The sequence below is a fragment of the Hyperolius riggenbachi genome, chromosome 2, assembly GCF_040937935.1.
Source record: "Hyperolius riggenbachi isolate aHypRig1 chromosome 2, aHypRig1.pri, whole genome shotgun sequence".
Taxonomy (NCBI): Eukaryota; Metazoa; Chordata; class Amphibia; order Anura; family Hyperoliidae; genus Hyperolius; species Hyperolius riggenbachi.
The window spans coordinates 147987645-148014274 of record NC_090647.1 but is presented as its reverse complement, the minus strand read 5'-3'; the positions used below and the strand labels follow the sequence as shown (position 1 = coordinate 148014274).

General features: G+C 42.9%; 1 protein-coding gene across 3 annotated transcripts in view; it reads left to right on the top strand.

The window, feature by feature from the left end:
* Window positions 1-4254: 4254 nt before the first annotated feature.
* The window catches only part of KCNH3 (potassium voltage-gated channel subfamily H member 3), a 112836-nt gene continuing 90460 nt past the window's right edge, over window positions 4255-26630 (top strand). For all 3 annotated transcript variants that reach the window (XM_068267662.1, XM_068267661.1, XM_068267663.1), the window contains exons 1-2: window positions 4255-4458; window positions 8867-8978. In XM_068267662.1, the coding sequence (XP_068123763.1) occupies window positions 8903-8978 (76 nt within the window). In that variant the 5' untranslated portion in view covers window positions 4255-4458; window positions 8867-8902. The remainder of the gene's footprint in view (window positions 4459-8866; window positions 8979-26630) is intronic.

The window sequence follows — 26630 nt, the reverse complement described above, 5'->3', positions numbered from 1 at the left end:
GGGACAATCGAAAGGGCGATGTGGGGGCAATTTATCAGCTGCCTTGGGACAGAACACATCGGAAAATTCAGAATACTGATCTGGTACCCCTTCCACCTGAAATCTGGTTTGCCCCAAGGTCAACTTCCCCAAACACCGCTGAAAACAATGAGGTGACCAAGTGGTTAACTGACCCGTGGCCCAGTCTATTTGAGGTGAATGAAGTTGCAACCACGGCATGCCTAGGATAATAGTTGAGGTAGACATGTGCAATACAAAAAACGATAATTGTTCCCTATGCAGTGCCCCTATGGTGACCTTCACCTCCGGGGTCTGTGACAGAGCATGATTCCGTTGTAGAGGGGAATCGTCTACTGCCGTGACCTGAATGGGGGGTGTCACAGGAGTGAGCGGAATACCCAACTCCTGAGCAAACTTAAAGTTCATAAAATTGGCCGCTGAGCCTGAGTCAATAAAAGCCTCAGTGGCCACAGATTTCTTCTCCCATGTAACTGTACAAGGGAGAAGCAATTTCTTTTCTTTAAGGGGTGCAAGTGGCGTGCCTAGGGTGTCACCCCCCACTACTCCTAGGCAAATTCGTTCCCCGACTTGTTCGGGCAGTTGATCCATCATTCTCCGCCTTCGCTCCACCTGGGTCAATTTCGAACAACCAATCTGCATTGGTTCGGGTGGAGGCAAGGCCGGAGGAGATGAGACAGACGGAGGTGGCGTTACTAAGGGTGCAGCGGAGGGTGCCACATATGATGTTACCCTGGCACGGTGACTGCCCCGAATCTGCCTCTGATGGCGTAATCGACGGTCGACTCGAATGGCCGATGTGATGGCCTCATCGACTGTCCTGGGCTCGGGCAAGGTTAGCATTAAATCGGAGACCTCCTCCGACAACCCAGACAAGAAGTAATCCATGAGGGCAAAATTATCAAATCTGGCCGTGACTGACCATCTGCGAAATTCAGCCGCGTAATCCTCGACTGAACCCCTGTCTTGCCGCAAAAGTTTGAGCTTCCGCTCAGAGGTTGCCGCAAGATCAGGGTCGTCGTAAATTACGGCCATGGCCTTAAAGAATTCCTCTACCGAGGTCAGAGCAGTATCGGTAGGAGGCAGGTTGTATGCCCATGACTGGGAGTCACCAGTCAGTAAAGTTTTAATAAAGGTGACCCGTTGGGTCTCAGTCCCCGAGGATCGGGGTCTCAACTCGAAGTACGATAACACTCTACTCTGAAAATTCCGGAAGTCAGACTTGTGGCCGGAAAATTTATCTGGTACGGGCATACGTATGTCAGCACTAGGAGGGGATCGCACTGAATCAACTGACGTCTGGAGGGTTCGCACAGAGCCTGATAGGACATCAATCATAGTCTTGTGGCTACCCAGCACTTGGTTGATGTTTTCCACCGAAGTGGCAAGTGCGCCCAGACGGTCAGTGTGTGCGTCCATTTGCATTTTTTGGTCTGGCGTTCTGTAACGATCGGTGGGCGCAGAGAGTATCTGATTACCGGTGATCTGCAGTATCGCCGGAAATACAGATATATACCAGATTATAAGTGATCTGCAGTCTCACCGATAATCCGATATACAAACTAACCTCTGTTCGCCTGAGTAGAGTGTAGTGTTTTGGTGTAACAGTAACACTAGGAGGCCTAGGCCTCAGTGCAGCAAGGAGAACTGCACGGATTCCTTCCGCAGACCTGAGCTCTCCAAGACGGGAGTAGTCAGACTGACAGTAGGAAGGAAAGTCCGAGAGTGACACTCAGGAAGAAGTGTCACTAACAGGACTGGGAACCGCCTCCAATCGTGAGGTCGGTTCTCGAGGTCAGACAAGCCAGGTCGTACACACACGGACAGATAAAGTACAAATACAGTAGGCAAAGGCGGAGTCAAAGTACAGGCAGGGTTCGGCAACGGGGTATCAGATATATCGGGGTACAAAATCAGGAGGCAGAAACAGAGTCTAGGAACGAGCCGAGGTTCGGCAACAGAGTATCAGAAATATCGAGGTACAAGGTCAGAGTTCAGGAGGATAGTCGAGGCAGGCAAAAGTCATAACATATAATCACAATCAAACTAGTACTTTAGCTATCAAATATCTAGCTAAGTGTAGGATTACAGCTCTAGCTGGTCCCGGCACACTTCAGGATCTGACTACGGATCTGGGTGCTCCCACGTATGTGATCGCACGCCAGACAAAGAGCAAGTGAACAACCAGCAGTATATATACTCTAGGACCTTTCCAGGACCTCCCTAATTGCTGGTCCAATGAGAGCAGTGGAATTTGTCAGCTGACCCAGCTGGTCAGCCGACACCCTTCTAACTGCTATTTAAACTCTGCCTCTCTGCTCGCGCGCGTGTAAGTCTGAATCTTGGTGGACTATCAGTCCCAGCCACACCAGTACTGTCATGCAATGTATCTAGTGCGGGGGCCGCCTCTGATGCGGATTCCGCCGCACTGCCTATGCGGCACGCGGCGTTTTTTCCGCGTTGTGACGCCATGCTGGACGCGGAAACAGCCGCCTCACCTCGAGAGATGGCGGCTTTTCCGCGTTTCCTTACAATCTTTAAACTAACTTTTTAACATTTTACAATTGAAAAACTACCCAAAACGTGGTGAAAAGGTACTATCAAATTTATTTTGAGCATTTTCTTGCTTGCTGGTGGCTTAAAGAGACTCTGAAGCCTCGTTAAAATAATGTTTTTATTTTAAAAAGCTCTTAAGCATGTTTGTCCAACCTAAAACGCTGCATCCCCGTAGCTGAAAACTAAATTAATCACCCCAAACTTGCTGGGGCGGTTTGCGGGGCTCCTTCTGTGAAGAGGCAGAGCTTTAGGCTGTAGCTCTGCCTCTACATGTGTCCATCTGTGGCGAATCTCTGCCTCTTCCCGCCCCTCTCAGTCTTCTTTCACTGAGAGGGGCGGGGGAGAGGCGGAGATACGCGTGGATTGATGCGCATGGAGGCAGAGCTGCAGCTGAAAGCTCTGCCTCCTTAGGGCGGCAGAATCCACGGTCAAGAAAGTAGTGGATTTTGTCAGGGATGTTAGGGGTGATTAATTTAGTTTTCAGCCATGGGGATGTGGCGTTTTAGGTTGGGCAAACATGCTTAAGAGGTTTTTAAAACAAAAACATTATTTTAAGGAGGTTTTATAGTCTCTTTAAAAGGCATTTTATGACAAGTTGTGAAAATATCACCTAGGAGAAAACTCAGGTGCAAAAGGGAATTGCATATGGGCCACTATCTCCATAGAGCTGAGATGTTATCCCCATGTTCCTATGACTTTCTACCAGGTACTCCAGTTTCCTCCCACATCCAAACAACATAACTGGCTGTCCCCAGAATTGGTCTTAGAATGATAGGGGGCATGAGTTTATGACTATGGTAGGGTTTAGATTGTGAGCTCCTCTGGACAGTTAATTAAATGATTAAGAACTTTATAAAGTGCTGAGGAAAATGTCAGTGCTATATCAATACACACGAGTAATGTATGCAGTGCTTATGCTGAGACTGTTGATATTTTGACCAGGAGAGACACAGATGTCACTAGAGATCCCTTCTCAGTAATGTGCAGTGTTAGCAGATTGAAAGTAGCAGCGATTTCATCTGTGTAAAAAAAAAATAATAATCCTTCGTTGAAAAGGAAATTTAAAATAGAGTAAAAATATAGATTTATCAATTAAAAACATTACATTATTAACAATAAATAACAATGTATGTTTTTTCACTTTAATAACATTCAAGTTATAATTTGTAATTGATGAATAGTCCATTAATGAATACAAACTTGTTTTTATTATTGTTTTTATTATTGTTATTGTAAAATGCATGTTAACTTCTAATATTTTTTCTCAAATTAAAAAAAAGGGGAATTTTTCATAAATGTTGTTTTGGGTAAATGTATTTATTTATTTAAAGATGTTAAGTATTTGTTACAAAAGGAAAGCCTTAACCCTCTTTTAAAAAATGAAACCGAGATTGTGAAAATCAGAAAAACTGTTTTGGGCTGCAGAAAGTATAAATCCAGCATTATCTACATTTACCTTTGCCAAGTATGACCGGCAACTTTACTGTCTCTCCTCCACTCCTGATGCTGTCATTCCTGAGTTAAAAAAGCATATATATGAGATTTATAGCCTACTACCATCAGCTAGCACTGGTATACCACTGCCTCAGTGAATTCTCTTCTAATACTGGCGATCTCTGCATTGTCTCTTTAACAAGAGCGGGTGTGTCAAGGGTAACTATGGAAACTTCAAGCTGAGAATAAAGGCAAATCTGTTCCCAAGCCGTTTACAGGAGGCTGACAGGCAAGCAGAGAGGAGGGAGAGGAGCATTTTGGATGCTGAAGTTTAGGTGGGAAGATGGGATAGCGGTAACTCTCATCATCGCTGTCACAGGTGTCAACTAGTGATCCTCCCCCTCCTACACATCTGCTGCTCGCTGACTGAGGGAAGATGGGCAACATCAGGTGAGGAAGTGCAGGTGTCAATGTGAATGTGATGATACCTCTGATCCTAAATCTGTGCACTTTACAGTTTCACAATTTACTGATGCTTTCAACTTCAGATACCTACAAAATCTACTGCTATGCCTCTGAGTGTGAAAGGTTTATTACACTTCTATCATTTTACTATCACAGCAAAACTGTTAAGCAGGCTCTGCTTTCTATGAGACTCACATGTACCCAGCTGTGTGTTTACTTGAGTGAAAATGGTGTTTAATTTTTAGTACCTGAGTGTACCACATTCTGGCATGATGTATTAACGCTTTAAATGACTTTTAACACTGTAAAACACACATACACAAATGGCTTGAAGAGCGAAGTACAGTTATCACTGTAACTAATCTTCAGTAGCTTGGACTATTTTAAACTGATGAAACATTCTGCTCTGTTGCTATGGCTTTGCACGAGCTTATTAAACGATCCTGTCAAGCTTGAAACATTCAGGTTAAGTAATCTGTTGTTGTGTCCTAACTATTCAATACTTTGGTATTTACCGCAGGTGAATATGTAGGGAAAATTTATAGGTGAGTTGTTTGTAGATGGTTCTACATTTTTATGGTGGTTAACCTAGCTGTCCAAATAGCCGTATTGGTATCATGCAACTTTTTTAATTGTAAGCACTCAGGACAATTTCAGTTTGCCCATCCAGGTATCCAGTTTTTGCTGGATTATAACTCTGACTAAAATTTGTTCATGGCTGACCAGATTTCAGTTACGGTCAATAATTTTCTTTAAAGGAATACCATCAATGCCCGAGTGTTCTAAAATGATAACGTACAAATAATGTCTAAATAGCTGTGTTAACATTTTTCTACTATTTATGTTAAACATCAGAGGCAAATGCTTTCATTCATTGTATGTAGATTTTAGCTACGTTTGGAATGTCTCATTTGCAAAGGTGAATCTCTGCAGTCTGACATGCTAAGAACAGGGTAATATTAAAGCACATTATTTGAAAACAGGTATCAGGTTTCACACACTACTGTATTACAAATGTTTATGTTGCACATAAGATACATTTCCTCTGCTCTCTGTGAGAGAAAGCTCTGCCTGTCTCTGACTGAGCTCTCTGCACACACAGGGTTAACAGATACACTGTGAGGGAATTTCCCTCCTCTCCTCATGGCTGAGTCTGCCATCAGAATTTCAGCAGACTGCCGTCAGAATAATGTGAAAGGAATTAGGTAACAGTAATCAAATAGATAAGCAGTGAAATGTATACAGCAGTACTTAGCAGCACTTCCCAAACATTTCCTATCTCAATTAAAAAAAACAACAACATGTTAATCAATAGTGTCCCTTTAAGGGCTGTCTAAAAAGAAAATTCAGAACTAGGTGAGATTATTTTTTTCATTAGCATTATTGTGTGTGGTATAATTAAACTTTGTTTATTACAAATTTAATGTACAGTATTACCTGTTTAGACATAAAATAATAAATGTAATCAATTTGTCTAAAATATAACACCCATGGTGCATCATTTAAGGCGAGTGGGAGTTTGTCGTCATGAGCCAATCATGGATCCAGACCCGCTGCTTGATATCTCATCCTTAGTTAGGCCTCGTTCCCACTATACTTGCTGCCACATGCATTCCGGCAGCGTGTAGGATGTGCGACATGCAAGAACGGCAGAAGTGTATAGACAGCACTTCTGCCATTCCCATCATATGCGTTGTGCAGCAGTGCGATGCGCTATCACACTGCTGCACGCATCGTTCGGGAAGAGCAGCGCTGTACCAACTGTAGTAAATGGGATCAGCAGCACAGCACATAGTGGCACAGATGGCGTTCCGATCGCACAGCCATCTGCGCTAAATGATGTGGACGAGGCCTTACACAATCCTAAATCCAAATTAAAAACAGATGTTTCAAGATATTTACCCCTCCTCAGCGGAAAGTATGTAGGATTTTGTATGTGGTAAGACTTGTGTAGGTAGTGATGTGGAGTAGCCATTAAGGTGACTCAGAGCCACAAGGATTTTATTAGTGGACTAAAAATTAGGTAAAAAAAAAAAAAAAAACTTTCTACAAAACATACTGTAAAGTGCAGCATTGACTTTTTTAATATAATTTTTTCTTCTTGAACAACATTTTCCACTACATTTGTTACTATTTAATTCTTAGATGGCATTTAATAATGTTAACTTTATTAAGAAAAAAAAAAGTTCAGTAAAATTGTTTAAAAATCTTTTTGCACACTTAAGGTAACAGTGTGCAAAATAATTTTTAGAAGAGTTTTTTCCTGTATTTTTATTTTTTTCTTAAAGAGAACCCGAGGTGAGTTTGAAGAATGTTATTTGCATACAGAGGCTGCATCTGCCTATACAGCCCAGCCTCTGTTGCTATCCCAAACCCCCCTAAGGTCCCCCTGCACTCTGCAATCCCTCATAAATCACAGCCATGCTGCTGACAAACAGCTTGTCAGAGCTGGCTGTGTTTATCTCTATAGTGTCAGTCTGCTGCTCTCCCCGCCTCCTGCAGAACTACAGTCCCTGCCTGCATCCCTTCCCTCCCTGCTGATTGGAGGGAAGGGACGGGGGCAGGGACCGGAGCTATGCAGGAGGTGGGGGAGCAGCTGAGACTGACACTACAGATGTAAACACAGCCTCACAGCATGGCTGTGATTTATGAGGGATTGCAGAGTGCAGGGGGACCTTAGTGGGGTTTGGGATAGCAACAGAGGCTGGGCTGTATAGGCAGATCCAGCCTCTGTATGCAGATAACATTCTTTAAACACACCTCGGGTTCTCTTTAATAAAGTTAACATTAGTAAATGCCATCTAAGAATTAAATAATAACACATGCAGTGGAAAGTTTAGTTTACAAAAAAAAGCATCTTTTCTAAATAAAATAATTTTGTACAGAAGATGTTTATGTAGCCAGCATTACAGATAAAATATAAATTCACAATAAGTTAGAAAGTGACTAAGCCAATCAGATACATTGTTGAAAAATATCTGACTGACAAAATATGTGAATGTGGCTTACCATGCATTTTACCCGCTGGAACAGTAAGTAGCAATCCCCCTGTAAACACTCATTTTCCTAGCCTGCAGAATGTCCTGGCTTGGTACCTTCCACTCATTTGCAAGCAATGGAATGGATTTAAGCAAAGGATAAAAACAACCTCTTTAAAGCACACCTGAGGCTAAGTTCACAGCGGGATGTTAAAGTCGCACATTATATAAAAATTTGTAACACAGAGAAATGCACTGCAATAATAAATCAATGCGCCGTTTACAGTGCACACGCTGCGTTGTATAACGCAACACATTAAAAGAAAGTACTGCATGCAGTGCGTTATACACAACATGAGCTGCGTTAGTCTGTTTGCACATGCTCAGTACTGACTTTCACAGATACAGAGTAAATAATGACATGATGGCATTTATGATCATCATTATGCGACCATAAAGTCGCATTTAAATGACGTTTATGCATAACGCAGTAGGACTTAACGCAATGTGCGCCTTTATGTTGCGTTACGATCTGCGTTGCGACCTTAATGTCGCATCATAACGTAATGTCCTACTGTGAATCTAGCCTCAAGCGAAAGTAAACCTATGAGATAATGAATTGTATGTGTAGTACAGCTAAGAAACAGAACATTAGTAGCGCAGATAGGAGTCTAATATTGTTTTCAGAACAGAAAGAGTTAAACTTCAATTGTTATCCATGCAAAAGATTTTCTCTGAACTTGCGTAGGCTACAGTGCTGTTTTCTGAAACACATATACATCAAAGAAACAGTGAGAGATGGCTCCAGATAAGGTTTTACTGCAGGGAAGTTCAAAGGGTCATTAGCTCTGCTCTGTTTCATAGTTTAAAACACAGATTGTGGTTTTGTAAACTGCAAATATTATAGAAAGATGAACTGATATAAAAAAGCTATATATCTGAAAATAAAACATGAGACTTGTTTTTTCTGCTAATGTTCTATTAATTATCCATACTACACATACAATTCATTATATCATACTTTTTTTTCTCTTCAGTGTCACTTTAAGGATTGGCCACCACTTCAACCCCTCCAATGCTCAGCAAATCATGCATCACTTTTCAGACCTCTACTACAAAATCTAGCTGATTGAAAATGCAAACAATGGTTTGTTTGCTACATTTAAACAAGATGGCGATGGAAATAGTATTGTAAACATTATTACTGTATGTGTTGTATTTTCACCACAAGACAAGGTCATCTGTCATCACACTGTGCAGATAATGGTTGGCTTGTCTGACAAAACTGTGCCTTTACACACACACAATCAAGGACAAAAATCATAGCCTGCTTGACAAATAAACTGGCTTCACATGTCTAATAGGTCTTGACAGGCAGACATGCAGATTAACAATGGGACTGGTTTGTCTTGCAGCCCAAGCTTGAAGAGTGGCAGCAGTGGAAACTAAAGATGCCAGCCATGAGAGGACTGCTTGCTCCTCAGAATACTTTCTTAGATACCATAGCGACCAGATTTGATGGAACACGTGAGTACTATGTACATGTTACTGGATATACTGTATATTACTGGAGGAAATGGCTTTCAGTATATTTCATTGTATTTCGATATCAAGGTTAATAAGACACACTTAATGCAAAGTAGATGAACATAATAATCAAATCTAACCAGGTGTGTTAGGTGTATAGGTAAAATGATGTGCTATATCCTATTCAGAAGCACTCATCAGTTTAAAAGACATACAACAATGAAACATGATTGCTGGTGGCAGAGGCATATCTGGATAATACGGTGCCTATGGCAAACACTGAAATTTGTGCCCCCACCCCACTCCTTTTCCCCTGCCCTCCCTGATTATTGGTTGAAAGGTCACTTAGGCAAGTTGGAAGATTTGAATCCAACAAGAAATGGGTGACTAGTACAATTACTGCCGGAGAGGCAGTTTAGCTTTTATCTGCAGGCTGCACTATAAATGCTAAATACCAGAGTTTAAAATGCCCCTGAATACATCAATTCAGAAGCCATGGTCCCCTAGATATTAGAATTGATTAACCATGTGCGTCAAAATTAAATAGTCACATGCAAAAAGGGATTAAGGTTAAACCCTAGGCAAGTACCGCTTTTGGGCCCACCCTTGATCGACACCTGGCTTTTTTGGTAGGATCACTGACGTCACTGGTCACTTCCGCATTTTTAGTACAACGGGCACGGGCTGCTTTTGCACCCTCTCTGTCTCACTGATCTGAGGTCTGTGTGTTACTATGATGCCGGAGGAGACGTGGCTCAGGCAGCACTGGGGGAGGGGGCCTTGGGGGACGTGACACCGGAAGGGGAGGCAGACAGAGCGAAGCAGTTGCAGGCATGGCGCCCATGGCATGAGCCATGCCTGCACCCTTCTAGATATGCCACTGGATGGTGGTTAGCAACATTAAATCGTACCTAAAGTGACATTATGAGATAAACATAGGTACTGTAATGATCTGCTCTGCTGTCTGCACAGGCAGACAGCTTTTTGACCATTTTGTAGGTATGAGTGCTGCAGGTCCCTGGAAAGGAGACCTGTCTTCACTGTGCAACTTGCTGAGCACTTGGCATGCAAATTGCTTAGCTGCTTCCTTTGATGGCTTGCGGTATAAATACCATTTGCTCCCAGAATTCCTGGCTGGTCATAAAGGTTTGATCCTGCTAGACTTACCTTGAGTCTCAGCCCTCTGCATATGGTTTGTTAAGATTATCTTAGAGTAATCCTTGGGAGTGCCCTAGCATTCCTGCTAGCATAGTCAAGTTGTTTGTTCCTGTATTGCTTTGTACTGTCTATCTGTTGCGATTGTCTTGTCGCCAGCGGCGGTTGTCAGGAGATCGTTCTGTCTGTTGGGATCGCATTCGCCCTAGCGGTAGAGGCGGTGGTTCCTTCTGTACTCTGTCTGGGAGTGTAGCCAGAGCAGCGGTTGCTACTGGTTGCTCCATCTGTCTGTCTGTTTGGATCGTATTCGCCCTAGCAGTAGAGGCGGTGGTTCCTTCTGTATTCTGCCTTAGGAGTATAGCCAGAGCAGAGGTTGCTACTGGTTGCGCCATCTGTCTGTCTGTTTGGATCGCATTCGCCCTAGTGGTAGTGGCGGTGGTTCCTTCTGTACTCTGTCTGGGAGTGTAGGCTAGAGCTGCGGTTGCTACTGGTTACTCCTTCTGTCTGTCTTGTCTGGATCGAACGCTTGCTGTAGTCTCGGTGAGGTAACCATTTAGCAAGCGTTCGCGTTTCTCTTTTGTTTTCATGTTTCTTTGGTTAGTCAGGCTTGGTATGCTTTGTCGCTATTGCGCTTCTCGTGTGGCGACCGTGCCGCGCACGCGCTTTGTCGCTATTGCGCTTAACGTGTGGTGACCGTGTGTAGTTAGTCCTGTCTGCTCCTGTGTGTTGGATTACAGTTTGTTATCAGTTCTGTCTTTATTCTGTTCCTTTGCTCTGTCTTGCTCAGTCTTGTGTCGCTGATAGCAATCGCCAATTATGCGATTGCGTTCCCACTTGGTCTTCGCTGTTGTGTGTTCACCGTCGCCGGGTGGCGACTAGATTGGTGGACACACATACATCCTGTCCCTGTGCTTACTCTCTCTCTCCAAGGGCTTTCTTGCCCTGTATAGCTTCACCTCGTACAATTCCCATCTGGCATCTGTGGCAGTGCAGAGGGTTTGTTCCTCTGCACTCCACAGCTCCATTTGCCGGTGGGAATTTCCCTCTACAGGTGCATTGCACCATAGCTGGGTTCTGTTATTTCATACGCCTGTGGAGGATTTCCGCAGTGTCAGCGTGCATCTTGTGCGCTGACCACGGAAATAATTCCCCAATCGTTACAGGTACATTTAATACTAGCCCTAGTGAGAATTTCTCTGAATTTCCTTTTTGCTTCCAATACAACAGGAGTTAAAAAACTGGAGTTATCTGTTCAAAAGAGCTTGTCGAAGTCAATCCAGTTTCCTGAAAAGTAGGAAACAGTGAGATAAGACTTCTAATAAGGTTTAAGTGCAGGAAAGTTCAAAGGGTGATTACTTATTTTTCTCTTTTAGCCTAACAAGGTGTGAATTCTAAAAAGCAACAGTAAGAGTCTAAGGCAATCTTCAAAAATAAGCCATTAAAATGGAACTCAAAATATGAGACCCATCTCCATGTTACTAATGTTTTATTTATCATCCATACTACACATAGAATTCATTATCCCATGAGTTTATTTTCACTTCAGGTTCACTTTAAATAAGAGTAGTATAGAATAGTAACATGACTTGATTTATTTGAGATCAATTGCAATTAGGTGGCAAGAGTCAGTAAGGCCTGGAACCCACTACAAATCGCTATCGCTAATCGCAATCGCTAGCGTTTTGTATGAGCGGTTTGTAAGCGATTTCATAAGCGATTGCGGTAGCGTATTTAAAAAGTGTCAGCTTTTTTCCAGCAATTGAGTAGCGATTAGAGTTTTAAATTCTGATTGGTCCTTTCAATTCATTTTAATTTTGCTACAGTGTTGTAACGGTTGGATGCTGCAACTCAGACGCCTGACTATTAGGTGATCTGCAGTATCACCAACAATACAGACACTATACCTGATTATGTGGTGATCTGCAGAATCACCAATAATGCGAGTATAGCTGGTCAAGATACTGAGAGAGTTGTGTATTGGTGCAACCATAACTTTAATAGTATTGAATGGCCTTACCAGAGGAGCTGGTAAGGTACTAACAGTATACTGAATGTATAAAATAGCACAGACCTTTCCAGAGGACTGGAAAAGGTACAAACAGAAAGAGAATAGAAATATACAGACTAGTCCTTCACCAGAGGAGCTGGCAAGGTACTAGTGGAGTGAGTGACTGTATAGACTTGATCAGACCTTTCCAGTGGAGCTGGAAAGGTGTTATCAGTCACTAATAGAGCAAATAAGAGACTATCTCACCAGAGAAGCTGGCGAGCCAGTAGTGCCTCACCAGTGGCAAGGGCCCACCGGTGAGTAGAAGGTCAGACAGGCCAAGTTCGGCAACAGAGAGGTAGTATCAGTACAGAATCGTAAGGCAGAAGGATAACGAGTAGACAGGCCAAGGTTCAGCAACTAGTCAGATAGGCAGAAGTACATAAACGCTAAGCAGAAAGCAAGGTCAGAGATATAGCCAGAATCATACACAGGTAATCAAATACAATTAACAATAATCCTAGTCTTGGTGTGAAGTCCTTGGTTTCAACACCTGGCACTAGTCTAAGGTCTGCAAATACAATATAACAATAATCCTAGTCTTGGTGTGAAGTCCTTGGTTTCAACACCTGGCACTAGTCTAAGGTCTGAGCACTTACACAAAGTATTCACGACAGCAGACAGGGAATGAATGAAGACTGGAGGCTTATGAAGCGGAGGTACGCTTCCAGCCACTCCCACCACGGAATCCACCAATCCAAGCGGCGAGAGTCACCAGTGACGTCAACCGACCGGCAGGTCAGCTGACGCGCCTCCTGCCCGCATAAAGGTCCTGTCTCCGCGCGAGACAGACACCCTATGAGCTGGAGACAACACCGCTCCCGGTGTGCTAGATGCCAAGGGTACGGATAACACTTGAGAGCCAGGGAGAGAGGCGGCTGCAGACACCCCCTACGAGTCAGCAGCCGCCATATCCATGCTTGTTACAAGTGTGCAGTCATTTCAAAACACTAGGAAAATTGCTTTGTGCAGGTTTTGATGAGCGATTACACCAGCGCTTATATACTTTACATTGCAGTACGTACTCAAGAGTTTCTTGTGGGGGGGGTTTCACCACAATATCAGTCATACAGCTCCCCCTGATGGTCTGTTTGTGAAAAGGAATAGATTTCTCATGTAAAAGGGGGTATCAGCTACTGATTAGGATATGTAATGATCCGCTCAGCTGGATGCACTGGCAGACAGCTGTTTGACCATTCCTCTAGTCTGTGGGCTGCAGGTCTCTGCAAGAGAGACCTGTTTTTCCATTACAAGTTTCTGGTCTGTTCTGCTGCTGAGGAATTTGCATACACTCGTGTAACGATTGTGGAATCGTCTCCGTGGTCAGCGCACCAGACGTGCGCTGACACGGCGGATTTCCTCCACAAGCGTATAAATTTGCAGGAACCCAGCAGTAGGTGCAATGCACCTGCAGAGGGAAATTCCTGACGGCAGGTGGAGCTGTGGAGTGCAGAGGAACAGCTCCTCTGCTCTACCACACACGCCAGACAGAAATTGTATGAAGGGAAGAACCGTAATCGCAAGAGAAGCGATTGAGAGTGAGCACAGAGACAGATTGTGTGTGTTTGCATAAAACTAGTCGCCAACCCGCGACTGTGCACACACCACAGCAGATACGAAGCAGGAACGCGATTGCGAGAGGTGCAATCGCCAGACGTGACACAAGGCTACAGCAAGGCGGAGCACGAGAATAGCAAAGGCACAGCAAATCATACAATGAGGAGATATGGAAAATAACAAACGCTAGCTAACCGCGAACACCGCACTCATTCGCAACAGTGCACGCGGTTATGCGCGGTCTCCACGTGATAAGCACAATAGAGACAAGCACGCCTAACTAACCATCGACAGACAAACATGAAACAAAGGTCGCGAACGCTTGCTGAACGGTTACCTCACCGAGCCTCCAGCAAGCGGTCGTAGCAGACAAGACAGACACACGAAAACAGGGACAAGCGAGAGATAGGATCCACAGCACTAGCGAAAAGTGGCTAGCGCGATCCCAGAAGACAGAACAGAAGGATCCCCAGCGCTAGCGAAAAGTAGCTAGCGCGATCCCAGGAGACAGAACAGAAGAGATAGCTGGTAGCAACCGCTGCACCAGTTATACTCCAAGAACAGAGATCAGAACCATTTCCTGTCGACCACCGTTGGGACAGGACAATGGCAACAGAACAAACAAACAGATAATACAACCTGACTGGGCTAGAAAGGGAGCCTAAAGCAACCCCCAGGAATTAACTATACTAGATAGCAACGGCTGACACTCCAGCAGTGTCCATCAGGAACAGACCATGGAAGGGAAATGACCAGCGAAGCATTGTGGGAAAGACATAGTACTTATAGTACATGCCTCCAATGAATGTGGCCAGGCAATTTGCATGACAACGTATGCAAATTCCTCTGCAAGCACAAGCTGCAAAACTGACAGAAGCTCTTCTTTCCAGAGTCCTGCAGCATGCAAACCTACACAATGGTCAGAAAGCTGCCTGCCTGCACAGGCAGCTGAACAAATCATCACAACTCGTTATGCAAATCCCCTACCTGCCTCCTTTGATGACTGGCAGTATAAAGAGCTATGTTTCCCAGAGTCCTGGGCTGGTCATAAGGATTTAGTTCCTGTGTAACACTCGCCTGGAGTGTCAGCCTTGCTCTTTGTTGAAGATTAGCTTAGAGTAATTCCTGGGACTGCACTAGGCAGTTTTCCCTAGTGCAGTTAGGATTGCTTATCTGTTTTGTTTGTCTGTTGCGATTGTCCTGTCCCAGCGGACAGGAAATCGTTCTGTGTGTCTGGGTGCTAATCTGAACAGCGGTTGTTACTGGTAGCCCCTTCTGATCTGTCTACCTGGATCGCACTAGCCTCTTGCGCTAGTGCTGTGGATCCTTCTGGTCTGCTACTCTCTTGCTGTACTTGGATCGCACTAGCCTCCTGCACTAGTGCTGTGGATCCTTCTGTTCTGTCTTCCTGGATCGCACTAGCCTCTTTTGCTAGTGCTTTGGATCCTATCTCTCGCTTGTTCATGTTTTCGTGTGTCTGTCTTGTCTGCTACGAACGCTTGCTGGAGGCTCGGTGAGGTAACCGTTAAGCAAGCGCTTGCGTCCTCTCTTTCATGTTTGTCTGTCGGTGGTTAGTTAGGCGTGCTTGTCTCTGTTGTGCTTATCACGTGGGGACCGCGCATAAACGCGTGCACTGTTGCAAATGAGTGCGGTGTTCGCGTTTAGCTAGCGTTTGTTATTTTCCGTATCTCCTCATTGTATGATTTGCTGTGCCTTTGCTACTCTCGTGCTCTGCTTTGCTGTAGCCTTGTGTCACCTCTGGCAATCACCTCTCTCGCGATTGCGTTCCAACTTCATATCTGCTGTTGTGTATGCACCGTTGCGGGTTGGCGACTAGTTTGGTGCACACACATACAATCTGTCCCTGTGCTCATTCTCTTCTACAATCGCTTCTCTTGCGATTGCATTCTCACTTGGTTTCTTGTGTTGTGTGTCCACCGTCGCAGGTGGCGACTAGATTGGTGGACAAACATACATTCCTCATCTGTGCTTATTCGGTCTTGTGTCGCTGTTAGCAATCGCCATCTCCGGCGATTGCCTTCTCGCTTTGTCTTCCTGGTAGTATGTTCATCGTCGCAGGGTGGCGACTAGTTTGGTGAACACACATACCCTCTGTCGCTTTGATCTCTCTCTTTCAGGGCTATCTTGCCCTGCGTTTCTTCCCTTCGTACAATTCCTGTCTGGCGTGTGTGGCAGGGCAGAGGAGCTGTTCCTCTGCACTCCACAGCTCCCCCTATCGACAGGAATTTCCCTCTACAGGTGCATTGCACCTTTTGCTGGGTTCCTGCAAATTATATGCTTGTGGAGGATTTCCGTAGTGTCAGCGCACGTCTTGTGCGCTGATCATGGAGAGAATTCCATAATCGTTACAGGATAAAGTTCAATTCTTGGTCGGAGTTTCTCTTTAAATCCAGACCAATTTTGTAGGGTCATTTGTTTTCCAGTATTCTCAACTGTTTCCTAAACTTATTTAATTCATCCATGTAGCAGCTGCATTGGGTTACAGCAGGAACTTCTTAACAACTTCCATAAGGTATAAAGCATCTTGTGTTATTGCTTAAGGCATCTCTTAAACACCCACAATGTCTATAGTTCCTGCTAACATACTGTATACATCATGAAAAGAGTACAAGTACTGTATATTTTGACTATTTCCTTAGGGTCCATTGCAGCAGAAAGAACTTTGGACCATTATTTACCCTTTAAAGGTTGTTACTTGATGCTAAATTTAACAATTAAGCACTGTCTCAGCACTGTCTCAGCACAACCTGTTGCTGAGACCGTGCTGGATGCTGCCATGAAAGGTATTCTTGGGCCCATAGTGTGTATGGAAAACTATATTCCCAGTTCTGTCAATAGCTTATTGTTCTTCAAGGTCAGTAGGCAGATATGTGTCAGTATTCTCCATCACAGCACAAACATGTTTGAACCATATAGCTTTTATGTCAGTGAAAGAATATTTTGTTTGCTAATGTCAAGCTTATTGAATGAATCAATGCATTTTTGTAGTTATTACTGTATATTTATTTTACACTGACATCTTCTGCAGCACTTAACAGTGTACGGCCAGGTTTAAACCACCACTATGCCACCCAGTGCAAAAGAGGAATGATGATGAAAAGTTTCGTATTATAGTAAACCAATGATATTTTAGCTTATGGATTGGAGTGGAGTCTAAAAAGTGATTGGTCTTGACCAAAGCATTCTGCAAGGGATGATGGGTGGGGTGCTACTCCTAGGGGACAGCAGAATAATGCAAATGTCTACTTGGCTGCAACCCCCAATGTTACTACACCAGAGACAAGATAAAAAGCAGGAAGGAACTATGTAGCATTGAGAAGAAGAAGTAGGTGGGAAGCCTATGCTTTTGGCTGATGGTGAGCAAAGCAGGGTTGAGTTCACAAAGCCAACATAAGTGGCAGCTAACTGAACAGGGTCCAGGTAACAGGCCAAGGTCAGAGCTGGTAGTTAGTAGATGAGGGGTGAGGTCACAGGCCAAGATCAGAACTGAGGACTAAAGTCAGGAGGAGATCAAAGGTCATGGTAAGGGATGACAGCATACAAACAGCTGCTAAGCAAGCTAGACTGCAGTTGTAAAGATCAAACAACACAGGTTGCTGTCTCAGGAGAATTTAAATAGCTCTAATCTTGGCACCAAATTATAGTCAAGCCTTCTGCATAGGTTTAAAAACAGTGACCTAAGACATGCATACCCAGGGGTACACATGAAGGAGCAAAGTCAGCCAGCACAGAGTAAGATTGTGATGGTGAAAGCAGAAAAAGGCAGGTGCCCTGGATGGGTGCACAGTGGGGCCATAATACCAGAGCATGGCAGAGGCCCATGAACAGAATATCCATTTAGCTGTTCTGTTGGGATGAGAAGAGTCATTCTGACCTGCCTTGAAGCATTTTTCTAGTTCTGTAGACAAGGGCACATATGCAGTTAACTTTTTCTCCTGAGTTTTCTCCTAGGTGATATTTTTAAACTTATCAATAAAATTCCTTCTAAGCCACCATAAAGCAAAAAAAAAAAAAAAAAATGAAAATAATTTTGTCAGTACTTTTTCATATACTTTTTGGTACTTTTTCAGTTGAATAGTCCTGGAAAGTTATTGTAAATAGTAGATGAAAATGTATCTCTTAGGAGAAAACTCAGGAGAAAAAGTTAATTGCATATGGGCCAAGGTGAGGTCAAGCTTTTCTACTCAATTACAGAAATATGTAGGCCTGGATGAGTGGTGTACGGTACTTGCTCAGTTTATGATGCCAGTCAAACACAGTTGTAATGCTTGTATGCTTAGCCAAATCCAAATTTCAGAATGAATTACTAAATTTACTTTTACTAAATTTGCCTGACTGAGACATAAAGTTTAATTCGCAAGGCTAATGTGCTTGTGCTATTCTCAGCTTTTGGAACTTGTACTCTGGTGTGCAAATGTTAATTTCCTAGTTTAGCATTTGTAATGATGGCAGTGCACCTTGAATCTGAAGAGAGTTATGAAATCGTGAGAGAAATCTGTTTAGTATGTGTTTTTGGAATTCAGCCCAAGATTACTTTACCAAGGCTCAAACATGCTTGATATTTTATAACAGCCTGTAGAGATTGGAGCCTTGCGCCTTTATTTGACAACTTGCTAGATTTATAAGGGAGCCCATAAAAGATGAGACATTTGGATTTTAAAGCTAAGAATTGGTGACTACTGTATTTTCACACAATCTTAAGTTCTGGTTTCTAAAACGATTTAATTTTCCCTGCAAATTATGCTAATTTATACAAAGGAACTCTGATTTAGTTATGTGGGGACGATTTATAAAGAAGAGGTGATCTGGTAACAGATTGCCACTTTAAGATCTGATTTACCATCAGATTGCCCCTTTAAGATCGCCGATTTTTTATAAAGTGGCAATCTGATTTTTATTGCGGAAGGCAATGCTCTGACTTTGTCTACCATAATTACCTTACCGTGCATATCAGAAACTTTATCTACTTGAATGCAGCCTTGGATCACAAAAGATAAAATTGATGCTCCCCAAAAACCTTCATTGACTGTCATTGTATATGCAGATTATGATTTTTTAATAACAATTTCTGGTGATAATAACTGTATTTATTGTAGAAATTCCCCCCCCCCCCCCCCACACACACACACGTTGAAACTTTCCCCATTCTACACGCATGGACCTCTACCACCTGAACAATACCAGCTCTCATGGTTCTTGACTACAGGGGGGAGGGGGAAATCCTCCCCTTATTTGAAATACACCCTTATCCAGGACAAAAAACTCATCTCAGAGGCCTACAGAAATAATGTTGTGTTGGGGTTCAAGGATACATTACATGTTTTGGTTGGAGCAAAATTTAAAGGGACCTTGGCCTAAACTGGAATGCCAAACATGAAGCCAGTGGATACACACCTTCAAATTTAGATTGTTGATTTTACATACCAAAGATGTGGTCATGCCACTGAGTTATTAAAAGGCCAACAATCTAGGTTTTTGAGGTGCTATACTTATCCACTTCCTTCACGTGAGTTTGAGCCAAGGTCCCTTTAAAATTTGCTCCATCCAAAACATATAGTGTATCCTTGTGCCCCCTTTAAATTTTGCCATAAGTTCCCCTGCCCAGCTTCTTGAGCACCTCACATGTTGGTTATCAGCTTGACTGAGTGGATTACCATTTCTCTGTAATGTTTTGAACTGAGCTCATCCTCATAATTCACTCACAATTCCATATTTGTCTGCAAAAATTGCAATCCTGAATTTTTACACATTTGCAAAATAAATAAATAAATGTAATCCTTTTTGTGAGCCAGGTTGTATTGAGTGGTCCTTTGTAATTCCTGTGAAAAATTAGCATTTAATGACAGTTGTGTGGTACATTCACTACCTCCCTAATTATATGCTTCTGTCTCCATTTTTCACACGACTGTCGGTGAGACAACAGCTTTAGTTAACTAGTTTAACATTTGCTGGTATTCCATGGAAGCTTAATCAGAGGATCTGTGGCAGCTCGTGTTGCGCAGAGATACTTTGGAGCCGCTGTGTGTTTCTGTCCTCCCCCTATATAACTGGAGGTGAAAGGAAGGGCTGTGAGCCAGCAATAATAATACGCTGTGAGATCTCTCGCACTCCCCCAGGAGCACATCAATACATGTTATTTAGATGAGAGACTGCACTGCATGGCAAGTCAACAAGGAGAAAAATTATTAAGCAAGGGGAGAAACACACACAAACACATCACATGTACATTTTAATGGCACAGAATATTGGGTAAAGCAAGGATTTGTGATATCCTGATTTTTAGCTGCTTCAACCTCTCCTGATTCAGTGCACCCCACCTAGTCTTAAGACAATCATTTTGCATCGTCTTTGGTGAAAATGTACCATTAGTACAAGTGTACATTACACAAAGTCATTTGCCATGCTAAACAACTTATGAGCGCCGTTGTTCAGCACCTGCCACTTATCTATTGCGGAGCCACTGATCTATTGCGGAGCTACTTATCTATTGCATAACCACTGATCATCCTATTATATGTCCGACTCAAACCTTAACTGCCAGCTTACAAAGCATTTACTTTCAATGCAGAAGTTCACATTGCACCTCAGCAGTACAATAGCTATTAGTACAAGTGTACATTACACATAGCCACTTGCCTCACTAAACAAATTATGAGTGCCGTTGTTCAGCACCTGCCAGTTATCCCATGCGAGGCCACTGCTCATCAGATTATATGTCTGATTCAAACCTTAACTGCCTGCTGACAACACATTTACTTTCAACGCAGAGGTTCGCCTCGAACCTCGGCAATATTATAGCCTGCAATGTTAATGACAACTTTAGTGCATCGGGGGGGGGGGGGGGGGGGGGGTAGTTTTGGCACAACGGCTTTACGACTGTAAAAACTTGGTAAGCGACATTATCATGGCTAACCTCACTATTAATGATCACATGTATATGAACTTATGGATAGATCTTCAGTGTTCTCCCCAGAATTTTTTTCCAGCCGGGTGGCATGAAATAGTAGCCGGGTGGCAGGAAAAAGTAGCCGGGTGGGGCGAGTTGAAAATGCAGGGCAACTCTGCTTACAGCATAGGAGGAGTTGAGGAGGTGAGCCGATGACAGCCGGGTGGTCACGAAATCCAGCCGGGTGGAGCACCCGGCTAAAAGAGCCTGGGGAGAACACTGATCTTATTTCCAGGTACCATCCTACCTGCAATCTCCGCTCTGCTAACAATAGCCTTCTGTCTTCTTCCCTGATCACCTCTTCTCACTCCCGCTTGCAAGACTTCTCTCGATCCTCTCCCCTCCTCTGGAACACTCTCCCTCAACACATCCGCCACTCACCCACACTTACTATTTTTAGGTGCAATCTGAAAACTCACCTCTTCTGGCAAGCATACTCTCCTACCTAGGACCCTGCCCACTAACCACCATTTCTAACACTCCACACACAGCTTCCCTTTACCTACTGTCCTATACCTTAAACGTTTAGACTGTAAGGCCTTTTAGCCAGGGCTCTCTTTCCTCTTTTGTCTCACAATGCTGTGTAATGGATGTACATACCTCCCACCCCTGTGTAAAATACGTAGTTAATTTGTCCACTGTATTAGCTGTTATACCCTCTTGTCTTGTAACAAGTGTTGTATTGTATACTCTGTATTGTTATACCTTGTATGCTATTGTACAGCGCCACTGAAGATGCTGGCGCTATATAAATCAACAATAATAATAATAATAATAAATAGCCTTGTGATCAGTTTTGTCAGCTGATATGCAAGGCTCTGGCTTTGCTGTGATCATTTCCTGGACATGACTGAGCAAATCAGTGTTATTGGGGACGGATTTACAACTCAGAAGCCTGTAGGCACAGGTGTTCTAGCACCTTAACCTCCGCCCCTGAACACAGGCCACACCCTCAAGAAAAATATTCTAAACTTTAATCCCTGCCTTATCCAGTTCGGCCTTTCTGGACGAGCTTTCTCGTCCAGAAAGGCACTGCTGCTTTCCCTGCGTGGTGCGCGCGATCGGGCGCACGCCTGCGCGCGCACCCGCCGCTAGCCCCCCAATCAGTGAATGGGAATATAATTCCCATTCACCGATCTAACTTCCCCGCAGAAATACCGACGCTTTCTATCCAGAGAGCGTGGTATTTCTGCCCCCCAGGAAACAACTCCCCTGCATTTAAGTTCCTGGATGCGACATCGTTCGCATCCAGGACTTTTCTCACTGTGGCCATCTTGTGGCCAAATAGTAAACTGCACCCACACATAGTTTTAATTAAAGAATTACATTATCTTACATTTAAAATTAGCAATTTCCCTCCCACACCACAAATTACCCACATACACTTTTTATTAACCATTTAGTGGCATCCTAACGCATTAAAACGTCATGCTTTACCCTATTAACGGCAACATGACGTATTAATAAGTCGCGCGTTCCCGCCACTGCTACCGCCGTGTGCGCGCTGCTACGGCCGCCGTTTCCGTCAGGATCCCGTGCTGAGGGATAGGAAAGAGGACCAAACGGTCCTCTACCAAATCGCAGTGCCTGGAGTGAATGGACGTGACCGCGAACAGCGGCTACGTCCATTCACAAAAACAGGAAATGTAACAATTAAATAAAGTGTAAAAAAAAAAAAAAAAAGTGAACACTTACTATAACGAGTGTTCACTAGTGCCATCTTGTGGCCAAAAAGTATATGACACGTACAAAATACATACATTTACAAGTACATACACATGAGTAATAAAATTAATAAAATTACACTTCCAACACTCCCCCTCCAAAAGAAAACACTTGTAAAAAAAAATTTAGCTTAAAATAAATAAATAAATACTTGTCTTAGGGACTCAGCTTTTTTTAATCTATATTTTATGGGGGAAAATTAATTTTAATTTATTACATAGGGGCTTGTAATTATGGCCAGAACAAAAAAAAACAGAACAGAAAAATAACACCTATATTTCAAAATAATATACTGTCGCCATACATTGTGATAGGGACATAATTTAAATGGTTTAATAATCGGGACAACTGGGCAAATACAATGTGTTTGTTTTATCCACAGGAGAATGTTTAATTTTAAAACTATAATGGCTGAAAACTGAGAAATAATGATTTTTTTTCTATTGTTGTGTTTTTTTCTCATTAAAATGCATTTAGAATAAAAAAATTCTTAGCAAAGTGTACTATCCACAGAAAGCCTAATTGGTGGTGAAAAAAACAAGGTATAGATCATTTTCTTGTGATAAGTAGTAATAAAGTTATTAGGGAATAAAAGGGAGGAGCACTGACAAGTGAAAATTGCTCTGGTCCGTTAGAGTAAAAACCCTTGGGGGTGAACTGGTTAAAAAAAATAATAAAAAAAAATACAATAAAAAAAAACAAGAACATCATAAATAGTTACCCAAGGGTCTGAACTTTTTAAATATGCATGTCAAGAAAGTATGTTATTATATTATTTAAAATTATAAGCTTATAAATAGTGATGGACGCAAATTGAAAAAATGCACCTTTATTTCTAAATGAAATATCGGCACCATAAATTGTGATAGGGACATCGTTTAAATGGTGTAATAACCGGGACAGATGGGCAAATAAAATACATGAGTTTTAATTACGGTAGCGTATATTAATTTCAAACTATATTGGCCAAAAACTGAGAAATAATGAATTTTTTTCATTTCTTTCTTAATCTTCCTGTTAAAATGGATTTAGAAAAAAATAATTCTTAGCAAAATGTACTACCCAAAGAAAGCCTAATTAGTGGCGGAAAAAACAAGATATAGATCAATTCATTGTGATAATTAGCAATAAAAAGTTATAGGCGAATGAATGGGAGGTGAACGTTGCTCGGATGCATGAGATTTTCGGCACTGAACCGGTTAAGTCACTAACTGTCCTTAGAATCTTACACTCTAATCACTGTCTCATATAGTCCTCAGTGACATGAGACAAGTATTAGGGTGTAAGTGCCTGATGTCAGTGATATGAGGCAGGGATTAGACTGTAAGCTTCTGAGGTCAGTGATCTGAGGAGGGGGGCTCTGAGTGTTATACAGTTACCTGAGGTAAGTGTGTGCTCTCCTAAGGTGCAAAATGGAAGCCTGGTCCTCACCAGCTTGCCTAGCTAGGGATAATAGGCTGCCACTCCTAGTAAGAGACAGATTCTTTGCTGTGGGAACCACCAAGCCGTATCCCTCAGGATTGCTTCACTGGTAACAAGTGGAGGTAGAAGAGCCCACAATGGGGAGAGGTAGCTGACTAATGGAAAACAAGGAATGATTATGTAATTGGCAGTGGTCAAGGCAGGTGGCAGACAAAATTAGTCTTTTTCAAGGTAAAGATTGAGGCAGATGGAAAGATTGCTCAATTAATTGCCAGAGGTCAAAGCAGACTACAGATAAGGAGTGGTCCTATAACAGAGAGCAGTTGGTAAGTGGAGCAGGCCAATCAAGGTCAGGCAGTGAGCAAGGCTTCAACAACCAAAGCAATCTACAAAAGTAATCTACAAATAACATTGAACTTTGTAAAACATTCCTTCTGAAGAAGTCAGTGCATCAAATCTATATGTTCTAAATGCTATCACCAGCTAGATCCATAAGTGATATAGAGCCCTCCACGTGGGTTTCCTATTTTATTTTTTGTTACTGTACTATGTATATATAGAAAAAAACACATACATAAGTAGATAAATACTTGCTCTACTTACATAACATACAGTACAGACCAAAAGTTTGGACACACCTTCTCATTCAAAGAGTTTTCTTTATTTTCATGGCTATGAACATTGTAGATTCACACTGAAGGTATCCAAACTATGAATTCACACATGTGGAAGTATAGTACATAACCTAAAAGTGTGAAACAACTGAAAATATGTCATATTCTAGGTTCTTCAAAGTAGCCACCTTTTGCTTTGATTACTGCTTTGCACACTCTTGGCATTCTCTTGATGAGCTTCAAGCGGTAGTCACCTAAAATGGTTTTCCCTTCACAGGTGTGCCCTGTCAATTTTAATAAGTGGGATTTCTTGCCTTATAAATGGGGTTGGGACCATCCATTGCGTTGTGGAGAAGTCAGGTGGATACACAGCTGATAGTCCTACTGAATAGATTGTTTGTCATAATCTCTCCTGTAGCATGTTCTGTTGGTTGCGGTGGGACTGCAACCAGGCAGTTCTGACTTATCTGCTTGCATTCAGTTGCGCATTCGCAAAAAAGTCTCATTGTCATTTGCAGTCACTCTGCAGTTCAGAGCAGTTCAGGATGCTGTCATAGCTCCTCCTTTTGCTTGCTGCAGTTGAACTGCAGCCAGATATCCCTGGATTTCCTACATGCATGCCATTGCATAGTATTGCATGTATTTGTTATGAGAGTCTTTTTTCAGCTGAAAGCTTGTGATCAAGCTGTCTCAGGATTGCGTAATTACCATTCAGCTGTGTGGGAATTTGCATGCCTGCATCCATTGGCTGGTGCCGACATAAAAGTCTGCCTCCCATTTCAGACCCTGCCCGACATAGTGTTCAGCTCTCTGAGTTGTTGTTGGGTCCATGCTGTATTTTCTCTACTCTGTATTTTCATGTCTGCTGGACGTTTGCTGACCTGCGGGGTTCAGTAAAGTCCTTCTGACCCTGATAGTTTGGATTCTGCCAGCACCACGTTAGTGACTGGTAGTATTCCTTCTTGCCTTGTTCTTGAAGATGAACTATAGCAGCGGTTGCCATTAGTTACGCTCCTACCTGTTAGTCTTGTCTATCTCAGTGTGAATGTTGCTGTCGCTGAAGCAGCAACTAGATTGGCTAAGCATTCCGTCTGTCTGTCTGTTGTCTGTCTTGTTAATTGTCATTACCTGTACTTTAGCTAGTGAGTTAATTGAGAGCTACATTTCATATACTGCACATTAGCATGATATATATGTACTCTATTCAGTCAGTATTTGTATTATTGTAATATTGCATATTGTTTTGTGTTCTGACCCTTGCCTGCCTCTTGACTATGAATTGGCCTAGCCCTTCTGTATTACTGCCATCTGATCTATGGTGTATGACCCAAGCCTGTTACCGACTACATCTGTTGTGTATTGTATCACATAGTATCTAGCCTGAATGGCGACCCAGAGCAGCAAATGCTCTGGGCAATCTTGATCCCTTGTTCATTACTCCTGTGTCCATCTGTGGAGCCTCTTCCATTACCCAGCTACATAGTCTGGAGCACACACGCTGACTCAGAGTATGCCTCCCCGGCATTACACTGTTAGAATTTGTATTATGGCAAGAAAAAAGCAGCTAAGTAAAGAAAAACGAGTGGCCATTATTACTTTAAGAAATGAAGGTCAGTCAGTCCGAAAAATTGGGAAAACGTTGAAAGTGTCCCCAAGTGCAATCTCAAAAACCATCAAATGCTACAAAGAAACTGGCTCACATGCGGACCGCCGCAGGAAAGGAAAACCAAGAGTCACCTCTGCTGCGGAGGATAAGTTAATCCGAGTCACCAGCCTCAGAAATCGCAGGTTAACAGTAGCTCAGATTAGAGACCAGGTCAATGCCACACAGAGTTCTAGCAGCAGCCACATCTCTAGAACAACTGTTAAGAGGAGACTGTGTGAATCAGGCCTTCATGGTAGAATATCTGCTAGGAAACCACTGCTAAGGACAGACAACAAGCAGAAAAGACTTAAATAAACAACAAGTGTCAGCGCCAAGGCAGAAGGCGACCGCAGCCGAGAAGGACAATGTCCAAAAGTCCACACAAGCAATGAATATATAAAGTCAGCGCAGGTCTATAGTAATACAGCTTTCATCATTTTTTGGTATACAGGATCTTCGAACAAAAGGGTAAAGAAGCAAGGCTTACCAGATTCCAACAACCCACATTATAAGGTTGTAA